At 46.2% G+C, this 21976-nt stretch overlaps 2 protein-coding genes across 6 annotated transcripts in view; both read right to left on the bottom strand.

Moving 5' to 3' along the window:
• Positions 1–5995, bottom strand: part of bin1b (bridging integrator 1b) — a 35352-nt gene extending 29357 nt beyond the window's left edge. For 2 of the 5 annotated variants that reach the window (XM_071330623.1, XM_071330625.1), the window contains exon 1: positions 5521–5995. In XM_071330623.1, coding sequence (XP_071186724.1) covers positions 5521–5613 — 93 coding nt within the window. In that variant the 5' untranslated portion in view covers positions 5614–5995. The remainder of the gene's footprint in view (positions 1–5520) is intronic. The other 3 variants (XM_071330626.1, XM_071330627.1, XM_071330624.1) reach the window with 2 other exon arrangements.
• A 537-nt stretch (positions 5996–6532) lies between these two features.
• On the bottom strand, positions 6533–17421 carry LOC139532691 (indian hedgehog B protein-like). Its single transcript, XM_071330628.1, has 3 exons — positions 16401–17421; positions 10065–10326; positions 6533–7960 (listed from the first exon to the last, which is right to left on the bottom strand). The coding sequence occupies exons 1-3, from the start codon at positions 16698–16700 to the stop codon at positions 7239–7241; spliced, it is 1284 nt and encodes a 427-aa protein (XP_071186729.1). The 5' UTR covers positions 16701–17421; the 3' UTR covers positions 6533–7238.
• Positions 17422–21976: the final 4555 nt, after the last annotated feature.

Below are 21976 nucleotides of genomic sequence, written 5' to 3'. Positions count from 1 at the left end.
TGTGGACCTGAGGGAGCGTCAGAGCGAGCTCTTTGGCTCGTCATTGTGTCAACAGAGGATGTTGCCAAGGTCACCAGCTAATCTGGTCAGTTGACTCCTCCCACCACACGGCTATAACTAACCCCAGCCACCTGGCTGCCTAATCCTGGCCCAGGACTGGCCCACACGGGACCAGGGGACTTCCCTTCACTTACACCACAGGGATGATCACCACTTCCTGGACATCACAGTTATGGACCAGGTTCCATTTCACTCCCTAGCCTCTTGCCATAGAGCCTGGTTGTGTCCAGTAGGCACAAAACAGGAAAAATAAACAAACTTTTGAAACATCAAGGTACTATCTGAACTTGTTCAATAGGAAACGCTTGTTGCATTTTTTGCTACGGTGTGCCCTATTGAACACTACCCCTCCCCTGACACTTTGGCTTTATCACTGAAGAAGACCGGGACAGTATTGACAGATCTGAAAAGACTGGGTAGGTATAATCAATCACTGTGTGTCAATGCCGTTGCCTGGTTCTCCCAAAGGCTATGTTGTAGCCGCCGCCATTTTGATTTAGCCTGTCCAATCGTCTCAGATCTGAAAAAACAGAAGAGTAGGGGCAACACCATAGGTGTCAGAAAATGAAAAGGACAGTGGCACTTCCTGATGGCACAGGGCTTTCCTCTCGTCTAGGACACAAGCAACAGTGGCACTTCCTGCACCACAGAATGAATGACAGCGGTGCTTCTTACAGTGAGAAACAGCCTTGTGGGCTGGTTTACTGTAGTGTCTACTGTAGTGGAATAGCAGCCTTGGGGCCTGGTCTACTGTAGTGTCTACTGTAGTGGTACAGCAGCCTTGGGGCCTGGTTTACTGTAGTGTCTACTGTAGTGGTACAGCAACCTTGGGGCCTGGTTTACTGTAGTGTCTACTGTAGTGGTACAGCAGCCTTGGGGCCTGGTCTACTGTAGTGTCTACTGTAGTGGTACAGCAGCCTTGGGGCCTGGTTTACTGTAGTGTCTACTGTAGTGGTACAGCAGCCTTGGGGCCTGGTTTACTGTAGTGTCTACTGTAGTGGTACAGCAGCCTTGGGGCCTGGTCTACTGTAGTGTCTACTGTAGTGGTACAGCAGCCTTGGGGCCTGGTCTACTGTAGTGTCTACTGTAGTGGTACAGCAGCCTTGGGGCCTGGTCTACTGTAGTGTCTACTGTAGTGGTACAGCAGCCTTGGGGCCTGGTCTACTGTAGTGTCTACTGTAGTGGTACAGCAGCCTTGGGGCCTGGTCTACTGTAGTGTCTACTGTAGTGGTACAGCAGCCTTGGGGCCTGGTCTACTGTAGTGTCTACTGTAGTGGTACAGCAGCCTTGGGGCCTGGTCTACTGTAGTGTCTACTGTAGTGGTACAGCAGCCTTGGGGCCTGGTCTACTGTAGTGTCTACTGTAGTGGTACAGCAGCCTTGGGGCCTGGTCTACTGTAGTGGTGCAGACAGACGTCTTATCTTCTGTGACTGAGGTTAGCCTGACCCAATGCCATCAACACAACCAGATAACTACCAGATGGTTTGTTTGACCTCAGGGATCCTGTGATACCTTTATACAGCGTCATCATCCCCCATATTTAGCCCATGAAAACTACTGTAAAGTTGCCATCTTGGCCAACTGCCATGCTGTCTAACACCATGCCTCTGAGATCAGAAGTTACAACCTTCTGGTGGAAAGTCTAATGGGTGGGTGCAGCAGGAAGAAACTCTATCCATGACCCCCACCATAAGGAGGACTTGAGTCTTAAAGGGATAGTTTACTTTTTGGCCTGAACCGCTAACTGATACAATCAAGTTCCACTAGAATTGCTGCATTCTCCAAATGCTAAAAACATACTAAAGAACCTACAAATAGTTAGCGTGTCTAGGTATGTTGAAAATAATGTACTCTTTAAAAAAATAAATGTTTAACAAGAAGTGAACAATCCCGTTAAACAAGATGAGCAGCAGTCTGTCAGGGGGAGTGCAGTGAGGAAGAGGAAATAGCAGGAAGGGGAGGGGCTGTACAGTAGAAGACTGCCAAGGACTTCAAAGAACTCCGGCAGTGATTAAACACCAGGCATGGGGCCTTACTGTAAGCTGTACAGATAATGAGTCCCGGGAGTACATTTCAGGAGTACATTTCAAGAGTACATTTCGTCACAGACTCTTAGCTCGTAGTTGTCGTGAGTTCGGGGTCTCATTCAACACTGTGAGCGAGTCACTACTTCTGTGGTCAGAAGTTCCATACGTTAAGAGGACGGGGAAGTCCCGAGTTCTATTCTTATACGTTCTAGACTGTCTGCAGCACCTGCTGTGGCAAGGTTGAAACTAAAGGTCCTAAAGCAATGGTATCACTATTTCCAGTGATATTCTCCCTCCCGACAACACCTCAAGTACAGACCAGCACATTCTACTCTCCACGTGTCAACCAAGCCCCCCTGATGTGATGTTCTGACTAACAGAAGATCAAAAAGAAAGTTACACTCATTTCTCCTTGCTGTGGTCTGATTCAACCAACCACCAACCAAGCACCGCAAGACTCATCCAGAGTCTGGATGCCGTTCCATATTCCGTAAGGTTGAACTCTATAGCCTCTAGATCTGTCAGTGTGGTATTCACCACAGGAGTTGTTGACAGGCCAAACTGGATAGAATGTTTTACTGTAGCTGCCCTGAATCAACCAGTTGACTTCACTGACCGAAGGTTGACATTTTAGTCCCCAGGTCAGAGTGCAACAGCCCGACCCCACGTGACGTGCAAAGAGATTATGTCATGCTACTTTCCACCACCAACTACCAGAAGTAACGGAACACACAGAAAAATACACATCACACAGTCTCTCTCTCTCTCCCCCTCACACACCCCATTAGGCCCCTCTCTGGGTCTTAACGAGATTTACCAGGAGCCAAACGGGTTTACTGTGTGTGTGTGTGTGTGTGTGTGTGTGTGTGTGTGTGTGTGTGTGTGTGTGTGTGTGTGTGTGTGAGAGGGGGACTGTATGGGACTGTGTGTGATGTATTTTTCTGTGTACGCTCTCTCCCCTTCCCCCTCTCTCTCAACCCCATCTCTCACACCTCTCCTTCCCCAACTCTCTGTTTCTCCCTCTCTCCTCCCCTTTCTCTCCTTCCCCATCTCCCCTCTACTATATCGCTCTCCTTACCCAGTAGAGGAATCCATGGAGAAGGAATCTCCACTCCAGTGCCATACACACACAGACACACTCCATTAGGCCTCTCTGGGTCTTAAGAGAGAGATTTACCAGGAGCCAAACAGGTTTACTGTGTGTGTGTGCTGCAGAAGTGTATCTTGTGTGTGTGTAAAGGTGTGTTCCTCTCCGTCTGCTCTACTAGGCGTTGACAGAGGCCTGAGACATGCCTGCTGCTGCTGACCGGTGTTCAATTTCAGCCCCCAAAAATAACCCCTCAGGCCTGACTGGGATGCCAGTGCCAACCACCACCCACACACACACCCCTATCTGACACACACACACACACACACTAGATGGAGGCCTATTGCTATTCATAGACACCCCCCAGTCCAGCAGAGAGGTTTTCAGGGCATGGACAGGTGTGCAGGCAGAGCTGTGGTGGAGGGAGGGGGGCAAGCTTTGAGCTTCAGGGACATGAGGGTGGGGTCTGGGCTCTGGGAGGTTTTGTCACTACGTGAATAGCATAGGGTCATAACTGGGGTGGCAGAGGTCAGTGTATTCAAAGTGCAGGGGGTGTCGGACTCCTGAATGAGACAGGGGTGGCTGTCAGGTTTCAAAAGGGCACCACCCCCACATGACCAATCAGACATATCCGGGTTTTCCAGGAGGAATTCTCCTATAATGCTTTACTGCATGGGTCATTATTGGGCTGCTCGTTGTGTCTACCCTCAGAGGGCGCAGGCTGGCATGACATCACTATGACAACCACGATGGGCACCCAGTGACAGCGTCCTCTAGATTTCTCCGCTCCGTCCACTGGTGAAACTTTAGCTCAGTCACTAGGGAGGGGTTAGCCAAAAACTACAAAGTGGAATCTAAATGTGACCACCAGCCATGCAGACAGAGTTACTGGTCAGAGAAGACAGCTGGTGGCAGGGTGAAGGGGTAAGACAGAGGGGGGAAATACATTTCTGTCTTTCTCTAATAGCTGAGCGTTGGATGAGACTTGAAAGTATGGTAACACAAGAATAGTGGCGATGATGTTGAGGAGTGAGATGGTTAATGAGGGTGGGGACAGAAACATATTCAAGTTTTTCAGGTGAGGGTGACAAGGAAGTGATTCAAACGTTGCTTCCCCTCTTCAGAAGCGTCAACTCAGACCGAGCTCATTCCCTATAATAAAACTCCTTTTACTTTTTTGTTTACGTTTTTTGTTTAAGTTATCGATTTCATTCAGGCATTAATTCAATCTCCTGAAATAGCTCTACTGCTGACTTGGGGATGAACTATAATGCCAGAAGACTCCAGGTCAAAGACTCCAGGAGAGTTGGCAAGCACTCTCTCAAACACATGTATGTACTGTATGTATACACATTATCAGACGGACAAACGAACACTGAAGAAAGCCAAGTCACACTCAGCCAGTCTTTTTCCACCCCCCTCCCCATCCTAGGGGCCAAGCATCTATCCATAGATTGTCATTCCAAGCCAAACAGACAGGAGTGGGATTACCATTCCTATAATGAGGACATGACAGGAAGTGACCATGTGGATTTGTAGACAAGCCTGTACTCCAACGGAAACCGAGGTGTCCCACTGTGGTAAACTAGAGCTGAAGAGAAGACGAGGCTAGGTCTGTCTGCTCCATGGTTTATTTCCCCCCTTGCAGTTGACTGAGCTTCCTGTTGTATGCCAGAGTCTGGTGTTGTTATGGTCGTTAATGCCCAAGGGTTTAGGCAAAGAGTCATCCGACTAGACAACATTTCCTGCCTGCTTCACTTGGGAGAAGTTCGGCTTTAGAAAGCAGAACGTCTCGTTAAATGTTATTCTGACACTATCATGTAATTACTCATAATTAATAACCGTGCTCACAATTTCAAAGTTCACTCAGTGAGGACATTTCCAGGACTAGACAAAAGTTTTTTTTAAACTGGTCAAATAAAACAGCAGTTTTAGCAATACCCTACACTTCGCTGCGAGCACTAGATAGGCTAGTCTACATTGTATCATCATACTGTAACAGTGTACAATGTAACACATGCATTGTAAGAAAGTAGTTATTTGGACAGAACAAAGACAACCGGTTAGAAAAATAAGCATGCGTGTGGCTGCAATTTAATTTGTCAGCGCATTCGGCTCTTCCTGCAATAACCCAACCCCCTGCTGCCTGTCAAAACGAACGGGTTAGATTCACAAATGAGGCCGAGAACGCAAATAGAAATAGCGGAGCGGGCTTGACATTTAGATGGAAAGCTGGGTGTAGAACTGGACAGCCACAGTACCCAGTTGAATGCACTCTGTGCGGTTTCAATTGAGAAAAAAACGTAGTGTGAAAGTGGGTAACAGTTCGTCTGTCTACCTGCTTACCTTTTCTTGCGCCCTGCTAAGTCTTTTCTGCATGTTGGTGGCCAGTTTCCCGGTGTTGATCCCTTTCCCCGTTTTTCCCTGCTCCTCAGCCATTTTACCGTTCTTTACTGCTCCGAATCCCCAATAAATAGCTATGCGATGTAAACTGGTGTGCGGAAAGAAAAGGACAGAAGCGGATGCGAGGGACTCCCCAGGACTCGGTTCTGCGTAAAAGCCCTCGATAACGGTGTGGGTAGCGCGTAATTGTAATCCCGATGACTGTTTCTTAAAGGTGCAACACGTGATCTAATCAACTCAGGTAGTTTAACAACATAGTCCCACGTGTAAAAACAAAGAAAAAAGTAACTTTTTGGCGCTGCAAGAAGCGAATTGATGCAGCAAAGATCCGAAAATCGTCCTTCTTGCTCGTCAGTCAATTGATGAGCCTTTGGCCCGTTATGGAGCGATTACATTTCCCCTCTGCTCGTCTATCCTCTTAAAGGCATAGTAGTCAACACTTATTAGCCGACTCGCCAACTGTTATGGATGCAACTGGTGTGTGGGAGTTGCTGCTGCGAATAGACTTCTACTTTATAATTTCATTGAATCATATGAAGTATTTTTAACAGTCTACCATCTATGATTTAAAACAGTTATATAATCTGAGAGAAAGTAGGCCATCTGTAGGCTACATTTTGTTACATGTCATTGTGGCCACAAAATGTAATCGTTAACATATTTGTATTCTGCATCTTGGTTTGAATGGGATTCGCCGATGCAGTGTAGTTAAATTGAGATCATAGAAGCGTATTATCACGTGGAATTCTCTATCACACTCGTACCGTATCATTGTCTACCAGTAGATGGCAGTAAGAGAAAGCTGTGCCAAGACTTAAGAAACAACCATCTTAAATGCTTTCTGAAGCCTTGATATAACTTTTATGGCTTCAGTCTTTAAAGTTGTTGCTTGGGTCCATATCTACAGCAAAGATAGTTACAATGTTGCGATTTCTAATAGGCAACAAAACCAGGAGCATTTCCAAAATATTTAATTTCAAAAATAAATCTTTAAATATCTCATTATACATAATATTAAAATCATAAATATTTCAGACATCGCTTTAATAAAATACAGTAAATGTTGCCTTAAAATATCATACCTCTAGATATGTTCTATTCATGAAGCCTATACTTTCCTTCAGTTGCCAAGCTGCGACACCAGTTGTGTCGTGTTACGGACATCTTACTATGAAGCAATCAAAAAAGATTTAATAAAGAAAATGCTTTAGATTTTCTTCATAATGGTAGCTTGATTTCAATGACACACTTCTCAATGTTAAATAAAACAAACTCTCTCCCCTTTAGAAACTATGGTCTCACGCACAGACACGACAAGGTCCACCTGCCCCATCTGTGTGAAGAGGACACACCCATTTGTATTTTTTCCTCAGGGGTCACAATGATTTGTATATTATGGTGTGAGAGAACACATATTGTCTGTCTGTCCAGATTCATTCATGGCTCAATCTCCTCTCTCCAATGAAATAGGGGTGGTCTGTCGTCAAGCCCCACCCTTTTCCTAAGAGTCCGCCCTCTGCATCAGTGTGCTAGACTCGAGAACAAGGTAAGCCCCGCCCTTTTATAGTCAGGTCCAATGGGGCATCAGTCCAGTGGGTCATCTGGTCTGTATATCTCCCAACCAAGCCAGTTACATTACTTCCTCTTCCCCATCTAAAGTCTCACCTCCCTGGGTCAGCCAGTCCCCAGGGATGGAAGTGTCCAGAGTCCAGCAGCAGACTACCTATCCAGTACAGTAACTGGGAGTACCAGTGAACCCCGGTGTCTCCAAAATGTCCGCCAGCGGAGCCAGTCCAACGGTGCAGCAGGCGGAGCGGGGCGAAGGCCCAGTGGGCGAGGTCATGCCCGTCCACCACCGCGTAGCACGATGCCACCATGCCGTTCACCGACAGCGTCCCATGGCGGGTGAGGGGCGCAAACACGCCCTTGTCCTCCTGCACACTCACCCGGGAGATGCGCGAGAGATGCCCAACGCCTTTTCTCCCCTCCTCCCCCTTTCCAACCCCCTCCCCAGACACTGTGGTTAGCACACACTGTCCCGGCCGCGCGTCGCTGGCGTATACCGTCCTCATACTACCAGGAGTTGGCTCCGCCCCTTCAGAGCAGTTTCCCTTGGATACGAACAGCAGGTGGGCAGCGGTGAGTGACAGGCTAACCCCGCCTTCTGTCCCAATGGTGTAGAATTCCTTCCGGGTTGCGGGGTCGCGGTCCAGGAAGGTGAGGACCTCGCTGTAAACGAGCTCTCCGCTGCCGTCGCTCCCTGAAGAGGCGAGGACTCGCTCACCCGGCTGCAGGTCCTGGATCAACCTTTGACCCCCGTCCTCTAGGGTCACCCACGCCCCTCCCGGAAAACACCCCCCTGATTTAGCGGCAACGGAGTGCTCTGAGAGAGAGAGAGAGAGAGAGAGATTGTGAAACAATGCATTCTGTGAGGTGGGTAGGTACACAGTAAGTCTACGCATAGCAAATATATTCCACCCTTTAAATAAATATTAGCGTCTTTATTTCTGTCTACTCCACAGAAAAGAACAAAAGCTGGCTGAAAGATTAAAGCATCTGTTTGTGTGTGTGTGTGTGTGTGTGCTTCCATCCCTCAGTTTGTGTGTGTGTAAGTCTGTGTTCATTTGTGTTTTAAGGTGCTGAACTTGATGTTGTAAGTTGGGACTGTCTCAAGTCTATCTACACAAATATTTGGGCAAGGTAGGACCAAGGCCAGGTCCAGCCAAGTGATCGGAGAAACAGGAAGTGGAGGTTAATCATCTGTGGACCGAGACAACATAACCTCAAACTCCACATCATCTCCAACATGCCATGTACTTGTTCAGGGGTGAAGTTTCCTCTAGGCACAGGTCTAGGATCAGCTTCCGTTCCCCCAATCATAAGCTCCATTAGTGGGGAAAATACAAAACTGACCCAAGATCAGCATCTAGGGGCACCTTCTTGGTAAATCATTCTTCTTCTTCTTTGTTCATCTTTCCAGTCCTGAATTTAGTAGGGGTCTGGTTGGGTAGCACTCCCTTGTGAGCTCTTTGTATTGGTGTCAGTTTTTGGGTCCCCCACTCAGTTTTATTTTACCTTTATTTAACTAGGCAAGTCAGTTATGAACAAATACTTATTTTCAATGACGGCCTAGGAACAGCCTTGTTCAGGGGCAGAACCACAGATTTTTACCTTGTCAGCTCAGGGATTCGATCTTGCAACCTTTCGGTTACCAGTCCAACGCTCTAACAGCTAGGCTACCTATCGTCCCGCCCCTCAGTAAGTGTTAGAATGGAGTTTCAAGGAAGCCTTGGTATTATGATGTCACTTGTAGCAGCAGATGAGACTTCTTGGTCTACGAAGAGATGTCTTTCTTGAGTGGTTTTTCTTTTTCACAGTTTGAGGTTTCAGTTGAAAAAATAAAAAAAATGGCGCACGGTGCCGTCTTCTGATCAAGTCAAGGACTGGTGACTCGCAACCCGATCTGGGTAGGAAAGACAGAAGGAACAGAGGAAAAATAAATAAAGAGAGGACAGAGGGAAAATAAATAAAGAGAGGACAGAGGGAAAAGATCATTTCAGGCACCACGTAGTACAAGAGAAGACCGTTTGATCTGTCTCTGCTCTGTTTTGCTCTATTCTGTGTTCTATACCGTTCCCCTGACAACCAAATCAGTCCTGAACAAGGGCCATCGCTTAGCTACACTACTAACGTCTGTGGCTTTATCAATGAGGCTACATTAATGGGAGGAAGAAGAAGCAGAAGAGAGACAAAGTAAACTGAAGCAACGCTGCGTACCAACATATTGCCACAGCATAGCATGCCAGTAACATAAGGGAATAATTTCTAGCAAAAGGGTTGTGAGTGAGTGACCACATAAAGTTGCAGTAGCTACCTCTCCCTTAATGGTGAGTCACTCTACTGATCTAAATGTAAGCTTTAAGCAACAATGGACAGGCCAGGTCATAGATGGGTCAAGAGACAGTTGCGGTGAAGAGGGTTAGAAGGGGTTAGGGAAGAAGCTGAGAAGTCAGTCAGTCACCCAAAGCAGCTGTATGTCCCTCTAGCTGTGACCCCCCACCAAAAAAGCAGGCGTCCGTTTTGATTTGATCCATAGTGACGGTGGCCACTGTTGAAGGGCGTCTTCAAGTGGTTCAGTGTTATGTTTAGTAAGGAATGTAGAGGTGATGCTGTCCCTCCTCTGCTAAGTGTCCAATGTGTGTCCAGTTAAGGTGAAGGCAGTCAAAAACCCTCTCAAATCATTCACTGTGTATCAAATCATTCACTATCCATATTTTCACTAGTATCACGTACCGAGAAAGAGTGAGAGGTTGTTTCTCATTAGTGGCAGTTAGGTGAAACAGACGTCCATGCACAGTGAGTTACTGCTACATCCTCCTCTCTCCTTCCTCCGGTCTCTCTCTGATGCTTGTTCAATCTCCCTTTCGCTCTCCCCTTCAGCCCTCTTTCCCTCCCCTCCTTCCTGCCCCTCTCTCTCCGTCTCTCACCCGACTTCACGCTGCAGTGCACGTGGGCCTTGGACTCGTAGTAGACCCAGTCGAAGCCGGCCTCAACTGCCAGTCGAGCCAACATGGCGTACTTGTTGCGGTCGCGGTCAGAGGTCGTGATGTCGACCGCCCGTCCCTCGTAGTGGAGCGACTCCTCAGAATGGTGGCCGTCCTCGTCCCAGCCCTCTGTGACCCGGAGGCGCACCCCCGGCCACAGGTTCATCACCGAGATGGCCAGAGAGTTCAGCTTGTCCTTGCAGCGCTGCCCGGGTAAAGGGTTAAGGGTCATGGGAGGGAGGAGAGGGAGGAGAGGGAGGGAGGGGAGGGAGGCAAGAGAGACAGGGGTGTTAGAGATGTGGGGTGATACTACATGCGTCAGTGTGTAATCCAAAGTGCATTTATGACAGTTCATGGACTTAAAATGGCTGAAGGATGTGTAATCATTCTATCTCAATGTAGTCCATAGCTCTTTCTCAATGGTCTTTCCTTGATTCCTCATGTCTTCTTTTCTCACCTCCTGCTCAAAAGGCATTGGAGGAGAAGATCAAAAAGTCCAGACACAAGCATTCGAGGACAGCCAATTGAGAAAGAACCCTGGTCCTATAGCTATTCATCAGGCATCCACCCCATCCAACCAATGTAGAAGCCTGGGGCTGTTCAACAAACCAGCCACCCCACCACAGAAGGCCCCCCCCCCCCTGCATCTGGCCAGCAGACAATGCCCCCCTACAGTCTCATCAGCCTGGGTGTTTGCTCTCTGTGGCGAGAGAGGAGGCTGAGAGTCTAAGTTAGGGACCGGAGAAAGGGTGGAGAGGTAGGTGGGATAGGGTGGAGTGGTAGGTTGGGGTGAGGTATTGGGGTAGAGGGGTGGTGTGAAGTTAGAGGGTATTGGACAGGAGGATAGAGGGAGACGTGGGTATGAACAGCCCGCCAATGTAGCTCTCCCCAAACTTGGGTCTGGTGAGGGTGAGCAAATAGAGGGTGAGAGGTCCTATTGAGGACCCTGAGGGTGTTGGACGTTCCCTAGTCACATACACGCCAAGCACACACACACCACACACCACACACACACACACACTTGCCCTCAGATCACCTAAAGCTTAATTTCTCATTATTTTTGTCACCATCTCATTCACAATAGGATACATGACACTACTTTATTGTGATAACTGTGAAAACACAGAGCAGGGGTATTAAAATCTCATCCTATACGAGGTCCGGACTACTGCTGGTTCTCTCTTCTACCTGATAATGAATTGCACTCACCTGGTGTCCCAGGTCTAAATCATTCCCTGATTAGAGGGGAAGAATGGAGAAAAAAGCAACAGAACTGGCTTGGAGGTCCAGATTACAATTTGAGGGACATGTAGACAGTGACATATAGCTTCTGCAGACTGAAAGGGTGGGTTAGGTCACAAGTTTCCCTAAGCCGGTGATATACACAGGCACTTACTGTTTCACCCTGTGTACATTTCTGTTCAGAACACATACAGTGTACATGTCTGGTAGGTGTATTATATATATATATACACACACACATATACACAGTGGTATGTGTATTATATATATATATATATATACACATATAAACTGAGTGTACAATACATTAGGAACACCTATATGTACACAGCGAATTTGGAAGGTATTCAGCCCCTTGACTTTATCCACATTTTGTTACGTTACAGCCTTATTCTAAAATGGATTTGACATGTTTTTCCCTCATTGATCTACACACAATACCCTATAAAACAGAAATACCTTATTGACATAAGTATTCACTCTCTTTGCTATGAGTTGAGCTCAGGTGTATCCGTTTTCCATTGATCATCCTTGAGATGTTTCTACAACTTGATTGGAGTCCCCCTGTGGTAAATTCAATTGATTGGACATGATTTGGGAAGACACACACCTGTCTATATAAGGTCCCACAGTTGACAGTGCATGTCAGAGCAAAAATCAAGCTATGAGTTCGAAGGAATTGTCCGTAGTGCTCCGAGACAGGATTGTGTTGAGGCACAGATCTGGTGAAGGGTACCAAAATATTTCTGCAGCATTGAAGGTCCAAAAGAACACAGTGGCCTCCATCATTCTTAAATTGAAGAATTTTGGAACCACCAAGACTCTTCCTTGAGCTGGCTGCCCAGCCAAACTGAGCAATCGGGGGAGAAGGGGCTTGGTCAGGGAGGTGACCAAGAACCCGATGGTCATTCTGACAGAGCTCCAGAGTTCCTCTGTGGAGATGGGAGAACCTTCCATAAGGACAACCATCTCTGCAGCACTCCACCAATCAGACCTTTATGTTAGAGTGGCAAGATGGAAGCCACTCCTCAGCCCGCTCAGTTTGCCAAAAGACACCTAAAGACTTTCAGACCATGAGAAACAAGATTATCTGGTCTGATGAAACCAAGATTGAACCCAAGCGCATTGTCTGGGAGAAACCTGGCACCATCCCTACGGTGAAGCATGCTCATAGCAGCATCATGCTGTGGGGATGTTTTTCAGCGGCAGGGACTGGGAGACTAGTCAGGATTGAGGGAAAGATGAACAGAGCAAAGTACAGAGAGATCCTTGATGAAAACCTGCTCCAGAGTGCTCAGGACCTCAGATTGGGGCGAAGGTTCACCTTCCAACAGGACAACGACACTAAGCACACAGCCAAGACAACGCAAGGGTGTCTTCGGGACAAGTCTCTGAATGTCCTTGAGTGGCCCAGCCAGAGCCCGGACATGAACTCGTTGTAACATCTCCCGAGAGACCTGAAAATAGCTGTGCAGCGACGCTCCCCATCTAACCTAACAGAGCTTGAGAGGATCTGCAGAGAAGAATGGGAGAAACTCCACAAATACAGGTGTGCCAAGCTTGTAGTGTCATACCCAAGAAGACTCAAGGCTGTAATCGCTGCCAAAGGTGCTTCAACAAAGTACTGAGTAAAGGGTCTGAATACTTATGAAAATGTGATATTTCTGTTTATTTTTATAAATTTGCTTTGTCATTATGTGGTATTGTGTGTAGATTAATGAGGAAAAAACTATTTGATCAATTTTAGAATAAGGCTGTAATGTAACAAAATGTGGAAAAAGTCACCGGGGTCTGAATACTTTCCGAATGCACTGTATACACTACCGTTCAAAAGTTTGGGGGACATAGAAATGTCCTTGTTTTTTAAAGAAAAGCAAATTTTTTGTCCATTAAAATAACATCAAATTGATCAGAAATACAGTGTAGACATTGTTAATGTTGTAAATGAGTATTGTAGCTGGAAACGGCTGATTTTTAATGGAATATCTACATAGGCGTACAGAGGCCCATTATCAGCAACCATCACTTCTGTGTTCCAATGGCACTTTGTGTTAGCTAATCCAAGTTTATCATTTTAAAAGGCTAATTGATCATTAGAAAACCCTTTTGCAATTATGTTAGCACAGCTGAAAATTGTTGTCCTGATTAAAGAAGCAAAATAACTGGCCTTCTTTAGACTAGTTGAGTATCTGGAGCATCAGCATTTGTAGGTTCGATAACAGGCTCAAAATGGCCAAAAACAAAGAACTTTCTTCTGAAACTCATCCGTCTATTCTTGTTCTGAGAAATGAAGGCTATTCCATGCGAGAAATTGCCAAGACACTGAACATCTCGTACAACGCTGTGTACTACTCCCTTCACAGAACATTGCAAACTGGCTCTAACCAGAATAGAAAGAGTGGGGGGCCCCGGTGCACAACTGAGCAAGAGGACAAGTACATTAGAGTGTCTAGTTTGAGAAACAGACGCCTCACATGTCCTCAACTGGCAGCTTCATTAAATAGTACCTTCAAAACACCAGTCTCAACATCAACAGTGAAGAAGCGACTCCGGGACGCTGGCCTTCTAGGCAGAGTTCCTCTGTCCATTGTCTGTGTTCTTTTGCCCATCTTAATCTTTTATTTTTATTGGCCAGTCTGAGATAGGGCTTTTTCTTTGCAATTCTGCCTAGAAGGCCAGCATCCCGGAGTCGCCTCTTCACTGTTGACGTTGAGACTGGTGTTTTGCAGGTACTATTTAATGAAGCTGCCAGTTGAGGACTTGTGAGGTGTCTGTTTCTCAAACTAGACACTCTAATGTACTTGTCCTCTTGCTCAGTTGTGCACCAGGGTATACACATACATACCACACTGAGTGTATAAAACATTAGAAACACCTTCCTAATATTGAGTTTCCCCCCTTTCGCCCTCAGAACAGCCTCAATTTATCGGGCATGGACTCAACAAGGTGTCGAACGGACTGAAGCAGGGATGCTGGCCCATGTTGACTCCAATGCTTCCTTCAGTTGTGTCAAGTTGGCTGGTGGACCACTCTTGATACACACTGGAAGCTGTTGAGCTTTGCAGTTTTGGTATGTAAAGGTATGTAAATCTTTTGTCTTGCCCATTCACCTTCTGAATTTCACACATACACAATCCATGTCTCAAGGCTTAAAAATCGTTATTTAACCTGTCTCCTCCCCTCATCAACACTGATTGAAGTGGATTTAACAAGTGACATCAATTAGTGATCATAGCTTTGGCCTGGATTCACCTAGTCAGTCTGTCAAGGAAGCAGCAGGTGTTCATAATGTTTTGTACACTCAGTGTATGTTTTCTACCGCATGATTTCTATTAAGAGGAGACATAGACAGAGGCACTGCCACTCTAGGCCAACTGCACAGCTAAACTCGGGCTAGATTGGTAGTGGCCCCTATAGGTTACAATAATATTTTGACACTATGCGTCTTTTACGTGTTGCATTTGGATAGGCTTGGGCTATTAGTTTGGCCAATGTTGTATTTCAAAATCTATGTATGGTGTTCTAACTTATTTTTCCATGTCGGTCCTCTCAGGTTCACCGGGATAAGAATAGCTCATTGCAGAGTCGCAATAGATGCCTTTTCACAGAGTGGTGTGGATTTTAACATCTATTTTTTTCTCTGCGGTCGCAGACACGAACTCGAGTCCATAAATCAGTCGATTAATTTTGTTGGTTTTACTTTCAAGGTACAGATCGACGGGGTTTCTGTAGGCGCGGTTTCGCACTGACCACGAGCTACACAAACATTCGATGTCGAGTTGACAACACGTGCCTGTGCAGTGTGCACACCTATGGCTTCAGCCGCTGAACAGTCACGTCTGTATGAGCGCTCCAGTGCCACTCGCGGGCAGGCAAGTCACCACCGCTGATTTAAAAATAAGAGGCGAAAAAATGTGTATAATTAAGGCTTGAATGCATGTGAAGTGTACTATTTTTGCACATGTGTGCTTCAAAAACAAACAGAAAAATAACACAAAATGGTGAAAAACAAACAGGAGGTTGTCTTCTGTGGCAGGCGGCGGCGGTCGCGCTCGGAGCACATAAATTTTGCGCAGGTCAAGTTAAACGCGCAGCCCTGTGTGTTTGTGTGCGCTTGGAGCGAGGTGACAGCTAAAAACCGAGTGAGATCGGGCACTCTATTTCCACGTGGGGGACATAAATGCTCGCCTTTCAGAGGAAGCCCGTGGTCACAAGAGGCAGATATAAATACTTTATTCCTAGGGAATTGAAGTCAAATAAATTCCACTCTCGGAACCACATCAATGAGCGGTCGTAAAAAGTCTGACAGTCCAAAAGGCGACCGTTAACTCTGGCCAGTCAGGCTTAAACGAACTGTAAACATTTGCATATGCACCGAGTCAGGCTCTGACCAAGTAGGCCGATTGGGTGTTTTTCCCCCAAAATTATGTAAAAACAGAGGACATAGTGTTTTAATTACATGCTTCCACTATTCCGTACTTTTATAGAAGGGGTTGCGTTATAGGGTTTGTTGCAGCTGCTCAGCTTTACGCATGCGGCAGCCCCAATTTCAATGAACTCCAAATATCTCATGTGATGCTATTTCAGCTCTGGACGAAAAATGTTGGAACCAACCATCAGACCAGTTATTGGAGCCGCCAGTCCAACTTTTACTGATGTCCTGCGGGTGACCTGATGAGGGACAGACTGGCAAACCTCTCCATATCCCAATAACATTCTGAGTCACCCTCCATATCTATCATGTTGCCAACAATACGCTCTTTGGATTGCGTGACTCAAGCACGTTGTGCAAATACGCACTCTGTAATCAGTGCTGTGCACTGCTCCTGGCCAGGAAACCAAAGTCAATAACACGGCATCGATAAGACAGGTCCACGGGTTTAAAGGCTGAGCAAAGTACAAGAGGTAGGCTTTAGGCAGCTACCCAATCCCACATAAAATTGTCCCAAGTGCAGATATGCGTTTGACATGGCCAGTGAAACATATCACAGTAGGGCTTTACGAATCTAGTCTATCCAGGGTATAGGCTAGTCTTACCTGTGTCATCATCCGGTCTGCACCTGTGTTCTCTTCATCTTTAAAGATGACGTCAGGGTTATAGTTCGGGGTCAGCTCTTTGAAGCGCTCCGAGTTCCGTGTTATTTTCCCCTCATATCGACCACTCGCACCTAGTGTCTTCTCGGCTACGTTAGGGCTGAACTGCTTGTAGGCAAGTGGCGCAAGCTTCCTCGGTGACCTCCTCTTGCCATATCCCCTTCCTGGCCCGCAGCCCTCGCTGACCTGCGAGAGAATCACTGCGCACCCGGCGAGGCACACCACGAGCCTGGGGAGTAGCATTCCACTCACCCACGCCAACGGACACCCCAAAAGGAGGTGACAGAAAAAATGTCACTGATCAATTTAAAACACCTCCTCCCCCTGGTCGCTGCTTATCTGCTTTCACAGGGTACAAGAGGGGGAGGAGGACAGGACAGTTACAAATGAATCACCAAGTCCCCAAAACTCGCCATATCCCGGCGCGCAAAAAGACGCTGCGCTACTGGAGATGTTGTACCGCGCCGGCGTCTTTTAAAACCCCAGGTAAGATCCCCTATAATAAAGTACCGGTGCGTTCAGCTGCTCCTCTCACGGTGAACGTCTCGTCTCCCAGTCCAAGCGGAGACACGCGCATAAATAGGGAAAAATCGTTTATCTTGGCAGACAGGTTCAAAGCTGTTCTCTAGCTGTGAGAAACGTCCCTCAGTCAGACAGGTCCCGGTGCGCAGACTGACTGGGCTTTTTGGGTAGCGGTCAAAGGGTGTCCCCGCAGCGGTTTTCCTGCCACTCGGCTTGGCTCTCAATGCGTGGCCTGTGGTGCAAGACTCTCAGCTCAACTGGAAATGGAAGAGTTCCGAAAGATCAGATGCCGTGGAGGAGACCGCGCCCTGCCAGTCCTGCCCTCTGTCCCGTCCCAGCCTACCTCTCCTCCCATCTGGTCAGCCCGGCCGAGACATTTCACTTTATTACCCACACGCTCGGCTCTTTCTGCTCAACGCCACTGTGCTAGACAAACACCAGCCTACAGCCGTCTAGACTCGCGCACACACCGATACTGTCCTTTGGACCCGTGTGAGTATCTTGAACTCATAACCTGGTGAAAGACGCGCGCGCGCTCCTTCCCCCCCCCCAGAATAGTGTTAATGTGAACAGAATTTAATCGCCCTCAGTAAGAAGCGCGGTAATTGCCGCATGTATGTCCGATTTCACCAAGGGCGACAGTCAGAACATCCAAAACCCGTCAACGACTCCTGTAGCCCCACTGTGGTCACCCCTTTGCTGCTATAACAGCCTCCACTCTTCTGGGAGGGCTTTCTACTAGATGCTGGAACATTGCTGCGGGGATTTGCTTCCATTCAGCCACAAGAGCATTAGTGAGGCCGGGCACTGATGTTAGGTGATTAGACCCGGCTCGCAGTCAGCGTTCCAATTCATCCCAAAGGTGTTCGATGGGGTTGAGGTCAGGGCTCTGTGCAGGCCAGTCAAGTTCTTCCACACCAACCTCGATAAACCATTTCTGTATGAACCTCTTTGTGCACATGGGCATTGTCATACTGAAACAGGAAAGGGCCTTCCCCAAACTGTTGCCACAAAGTTGGAAGCGCGTAATGGTCTAGAATGTCATTGTATGCTGTAGGGTTAAGATTTCCCTTCACTGGAACTAAGGGGCCTAGCCCGAACCATGAAAAACAGCTCCAGACCATTATTCCTCCTCCACCAAACATTACAGTTAGCGCTATGCATTCGGGCAGGTAGCACTGTTCCCGAGTCCAATGGCGGCGAGCTTTACACCCCTCCAGCAGACACTTGGCATTGCGCATGGTGATCTTAGGCTTGTGTGCGGCTGCTCGGCCGTGGAAACCCATTTCATGAAGCTCCCAACAAACAGTTCTAACGTTGCTTCCAGAGGCAGTTTAGAACTCGGTGGTGAGCGTTGCAAATGAGGACAGACGATTTTTACAGCCTACACGCTTCAGCGGTCCTGTTCTGTGAGCTTGTGTGGCCTACCACTTCCGGGCTGAGCTGTTGTTACTCCTAGACATTCTCACTTCACAATAACAGCACTTACAGTTGACCGGGGCAGCTCTAGCAGGGCAGAAATTTGACAAACTGATTTGTTGGAAAGGTGACGGTGCCACGTTGAAAGTCACTGAGCTCTTCAGGAAGGCCATTCTACTGCCAATGTTTGTCTATGGAGATTGCATAGCTGTGTTCTCGATTTCATACCTCCATCAGCAACGGTTGTGGCTGAAATAGCCAAATCCACTAATTTGAAGGGGTGTCCACATACACTGTAACATCCATCTGAGACAATGTGCACTCTTACGTCAGGCATTTAAAACATTTAGTGTCTCCTCTGTAGAGCGACCGACACCTTATTCAGAATGGGATAAATTGATTAGAGGTCGACCGATTAATCAGAATGGCCGATTAATCGGGGCCGATTTCAAGTTTTCATAACAATCGGAAATCGGTATTTTTGGGCGCCGATTTGCCGATTTTATTTATTTTTTTACACCTTTTATTTAATCTTTATTTAACTAGGCAAGTCAGTTAAGAACACATTCTTGTTTTCAATGACGGCCTAGGGGGCAGAACGACAGATTTTTAACCTTGTCAGCTCGGGGGATCCAATCTTGCATTGATTACATTGCACTCCACGAGGGGCCTGCCTATTAGCGAATGCAGTAAGCTGAGGTAAGTTGCTAGCTAGCATTAAACTTATCTTATAAAAAACAATCAATCAATGACTGTCATTGCTCCAATGTGTACTTAACCATAAACATCAATGCCTTTCTTAAAATCAATACACAAGTATATATTTTGAAACCTGCATATTTAGCTAAAAGAAATCCAGGTTAGCAGGCAATATTAACCAGGTGAAATTGTGTAATTTCTCTTGCGTTCATTGCACGCAGAGTCAGGGTATATGCAACAGTTTGGGCCGCCTGGCTCTTTGCAAACTAATTTGCCAGAATTTTACGTAATTATGACAACATTGAAGGTTGTGCAATGTAACAGGAATATTTAGACTCATGGATGCCACCCGTTAGATAAAATACGGAACGGAATAAACGTTTTGTTTTCGAGGTGATAGTTTCCGGATTAGTCAAAGGTATATGGTTTAGAGAGAAATAGTCGACGCGTTATAATTCCTGTAATAACTTGCGGCTGAATTTGAAAGGGGTTCCTTCGTTATTTTACCGTTCATGTCTTCCATAGAGAATGTCTTGATCTACTTCAAATAAGGTCTGTGTTTCGTGCAGGCTTAAACCGCCTCGACGTTTTGATACCCGTGTAAATCTCACTAGGATAAGGTAACGTTTGTCAACATATTTTCATAAATCCACTCTACAATTTTTTTTATCTTCGCTTATATTTAGCCAATATTGATCAGTTACCTTGTCCTATGGATATCTACACAGTTATAAAATTGGCACGGTGATGTAAACCTACACGAAATACAGACCTTATTGTAAGTGAATCTAAAAATATCCTATGGAATAAATGAAGGAACCGCTTTTCAGATTTTGCTAGGTGTCATGGGAATTATGACTCGCACTTTGGTTGTCAATTCTTACCATGCCCATTATTAAAATAGGATTTCCTGCATATAGAAATTAAAGTTTTTGTTTTCAACATTCATCACAGGTAACTTAAACTCTATTTTTATTCAAACAGTTGAGAGTATTTGTCTCCTAAGCAGACTCTTCAGTATCATTGTCACTTCAGAGCTGTGTGCGTGTGTGTATTTATGTATTATATTAATTTAAGTGTTCATTGTTCATTCAGTATTGTTGCAATTGTCATTATTACAAAAATGTGTGTGTGTGTATGATATATACAGTGGGGAGAACAAGTATTTGATACACTGCCGATTTTGCAGGTTTTCCTACTTACAAAGCATGTAGAGGTCTGTAATTTTTATCATAGGTACACTTCAACTGTGAGAGACGGAATGTAAAACAAAAATCCAGAAAATCACATTGTATGATTTTTAAGTAATTAATTTGCATTTTATTGCATGACATAAGTATTTGATCACCTACCAACCAGTAAGAATTCCGGCTCTCACAGACCTGTTAGTTTTTCTTTAAGAAGCCCTCCTGTTCTCCACTCATTACCTGTATTAACTGCACCAGTTTGAACTCGTTACCTGTATAAAAGACACCTGTCCACACACTCAATCCAACAGACTCCAACCTCTCCACAATGGCCAAGACCAGAGAGCTGTGTAAGGACATCAGGGATACAATTGTAGACCTGCACAAGGCAGGGGTGTGCTACAGGACAATAGGCAAGCAGCTTGGTGAGAAGGCAACAACTGTTGGCGCAATTATTAGAAAATGGAAGAAGTTCAAGATGACGGTCAATCATCCTCGGTCTGGGGCTCCATGCAAGATCTCACCTCGTGGGGCATCAATGATCATGAGGAAGGTGAGGGATGAGCCCAGAACTACACGGCAGGACCTGGTCAATGACCTGAAGAGAGCTGGGACCACAGTCTCAAAGAAATTCATTAGTAACACACTACGCCGTCATGGATTAAAATCCTGCAGCGCACGCAAGGTCCCCCTGCTCAAGCCAGCGCATGTCCAGGCCCGTCTGAAGTTTGCCAATGACTATCTGGATGATCCAGAGGAGGAATGGGAGAAGGTCATGTGGTCTGATGAGACAAAAATAGAGCTTTTTGGTCTAAACTCCACTCGCCGTGTTTGGAGGAAGAAGAAGGATGAGTACAACCCCAAGAACACCATCCCAACCGTGAAGCATGGAGGTGGAAACATCATTCTTTGGGGATGCTTTTCTGCAAAGGGGACAGGACGACTGCACCGTATTGAGGGGAGGATGGATGGGGCCATGTATCGCGAGATCTTGGCCAACAACCTCCTTCCCTCAGTAAGAGCATTGAAGATGGGTCGTGGCTGGGTCTTCCAGCATGACAACGACCCGAAACACACAGCCAGGGCAACTAAGGAGTGGCTCCGTAAGAAGCATCTCAAGGTCCTGGAGTGGCCTAGCCAGTCTCCAGACCTGAACCCAATAGAAAATCTTTGGAGGGAGCTGAAAGTCCGTATTGCCCAGCGACAGCCCCAAAACCTGAAGGATCTGGAGAAGGTCTGTATAGAGGAGTGGGCCAAAATCCCTGCTGCAGTGTGTGCAAACCTGGTCAAGAACTACAGGAAACGTATGATCTCTGTAATTGCAAACAAAGGTTTCTGTACCAAATATTAAGTTCTGCTTTTCTGATGTATCAAATACTTATGTCATGCAATAAAATGCTAATTAATTACTTAAAAATCATACAATGTGATTTTCTGGATTTTTGTTTTAGATTCCGTCTCTCACAGTTGAAGTGTACCTATGATAAAAATGACAGACCTCTACATGCTTTGTAAGTAGGAAAACCTGCAAAATCGGCAGTGTATCAAATACTTGTTCTCCCCACTGTATATATATATATTAAATTATTATATATATTTTTTTAAATAAATCGGCCGATTAATCGGTATCGGCTTTTTTTGTCCTCCAATAATCGGTATCGGCATTGAAAAATCATAATCGGTCGACCTCTA

The sequence above is a fragment of the Salvelinus alpinus genome, chromosome 10, assembly GCF_045679555.1.
Source record: "Salvelinus alpinus chromosome 10, SLU_Salpinus.1, whole genome shotgun sequence".
NCBI lineage: Eukaryota > Metazoa > Chordata > Actinopteri > Salmoniformes > Salmonidae > Salvelinus > Salvelinus alpinus.
The sequence above is the reverse complement of the archived record's forward strand: the minus strand, read 5'-3'. Positions and strand labels throughout refer to the sequence as shown.

Bases quoted from the DNA above. Each gene is read 5' to 3' on its own strand.
- LOC139532691 (XM_071330628.1), bottom strand. From the start codon at position 16,700: ATGCTACTCCCCAGGCTCGTGGTGTGCCTCGCCGGGTGCGCAGTGATT. The intron at 10,327-16,400 runs GTAAGACTAGCC...TTACCCGGGCAG, and splicing joins CAGACCGGATGATGACACAG to CGCTGCAAGGACAAGCTGAA. The intron at 7,961-10,064 runs GTGAGAGACGGA...TCTCTCTCTCAG, and splicing joins GCACTGCAGCGTGAAGTCGG to AGCACTCCGTTGCCGCTAAA.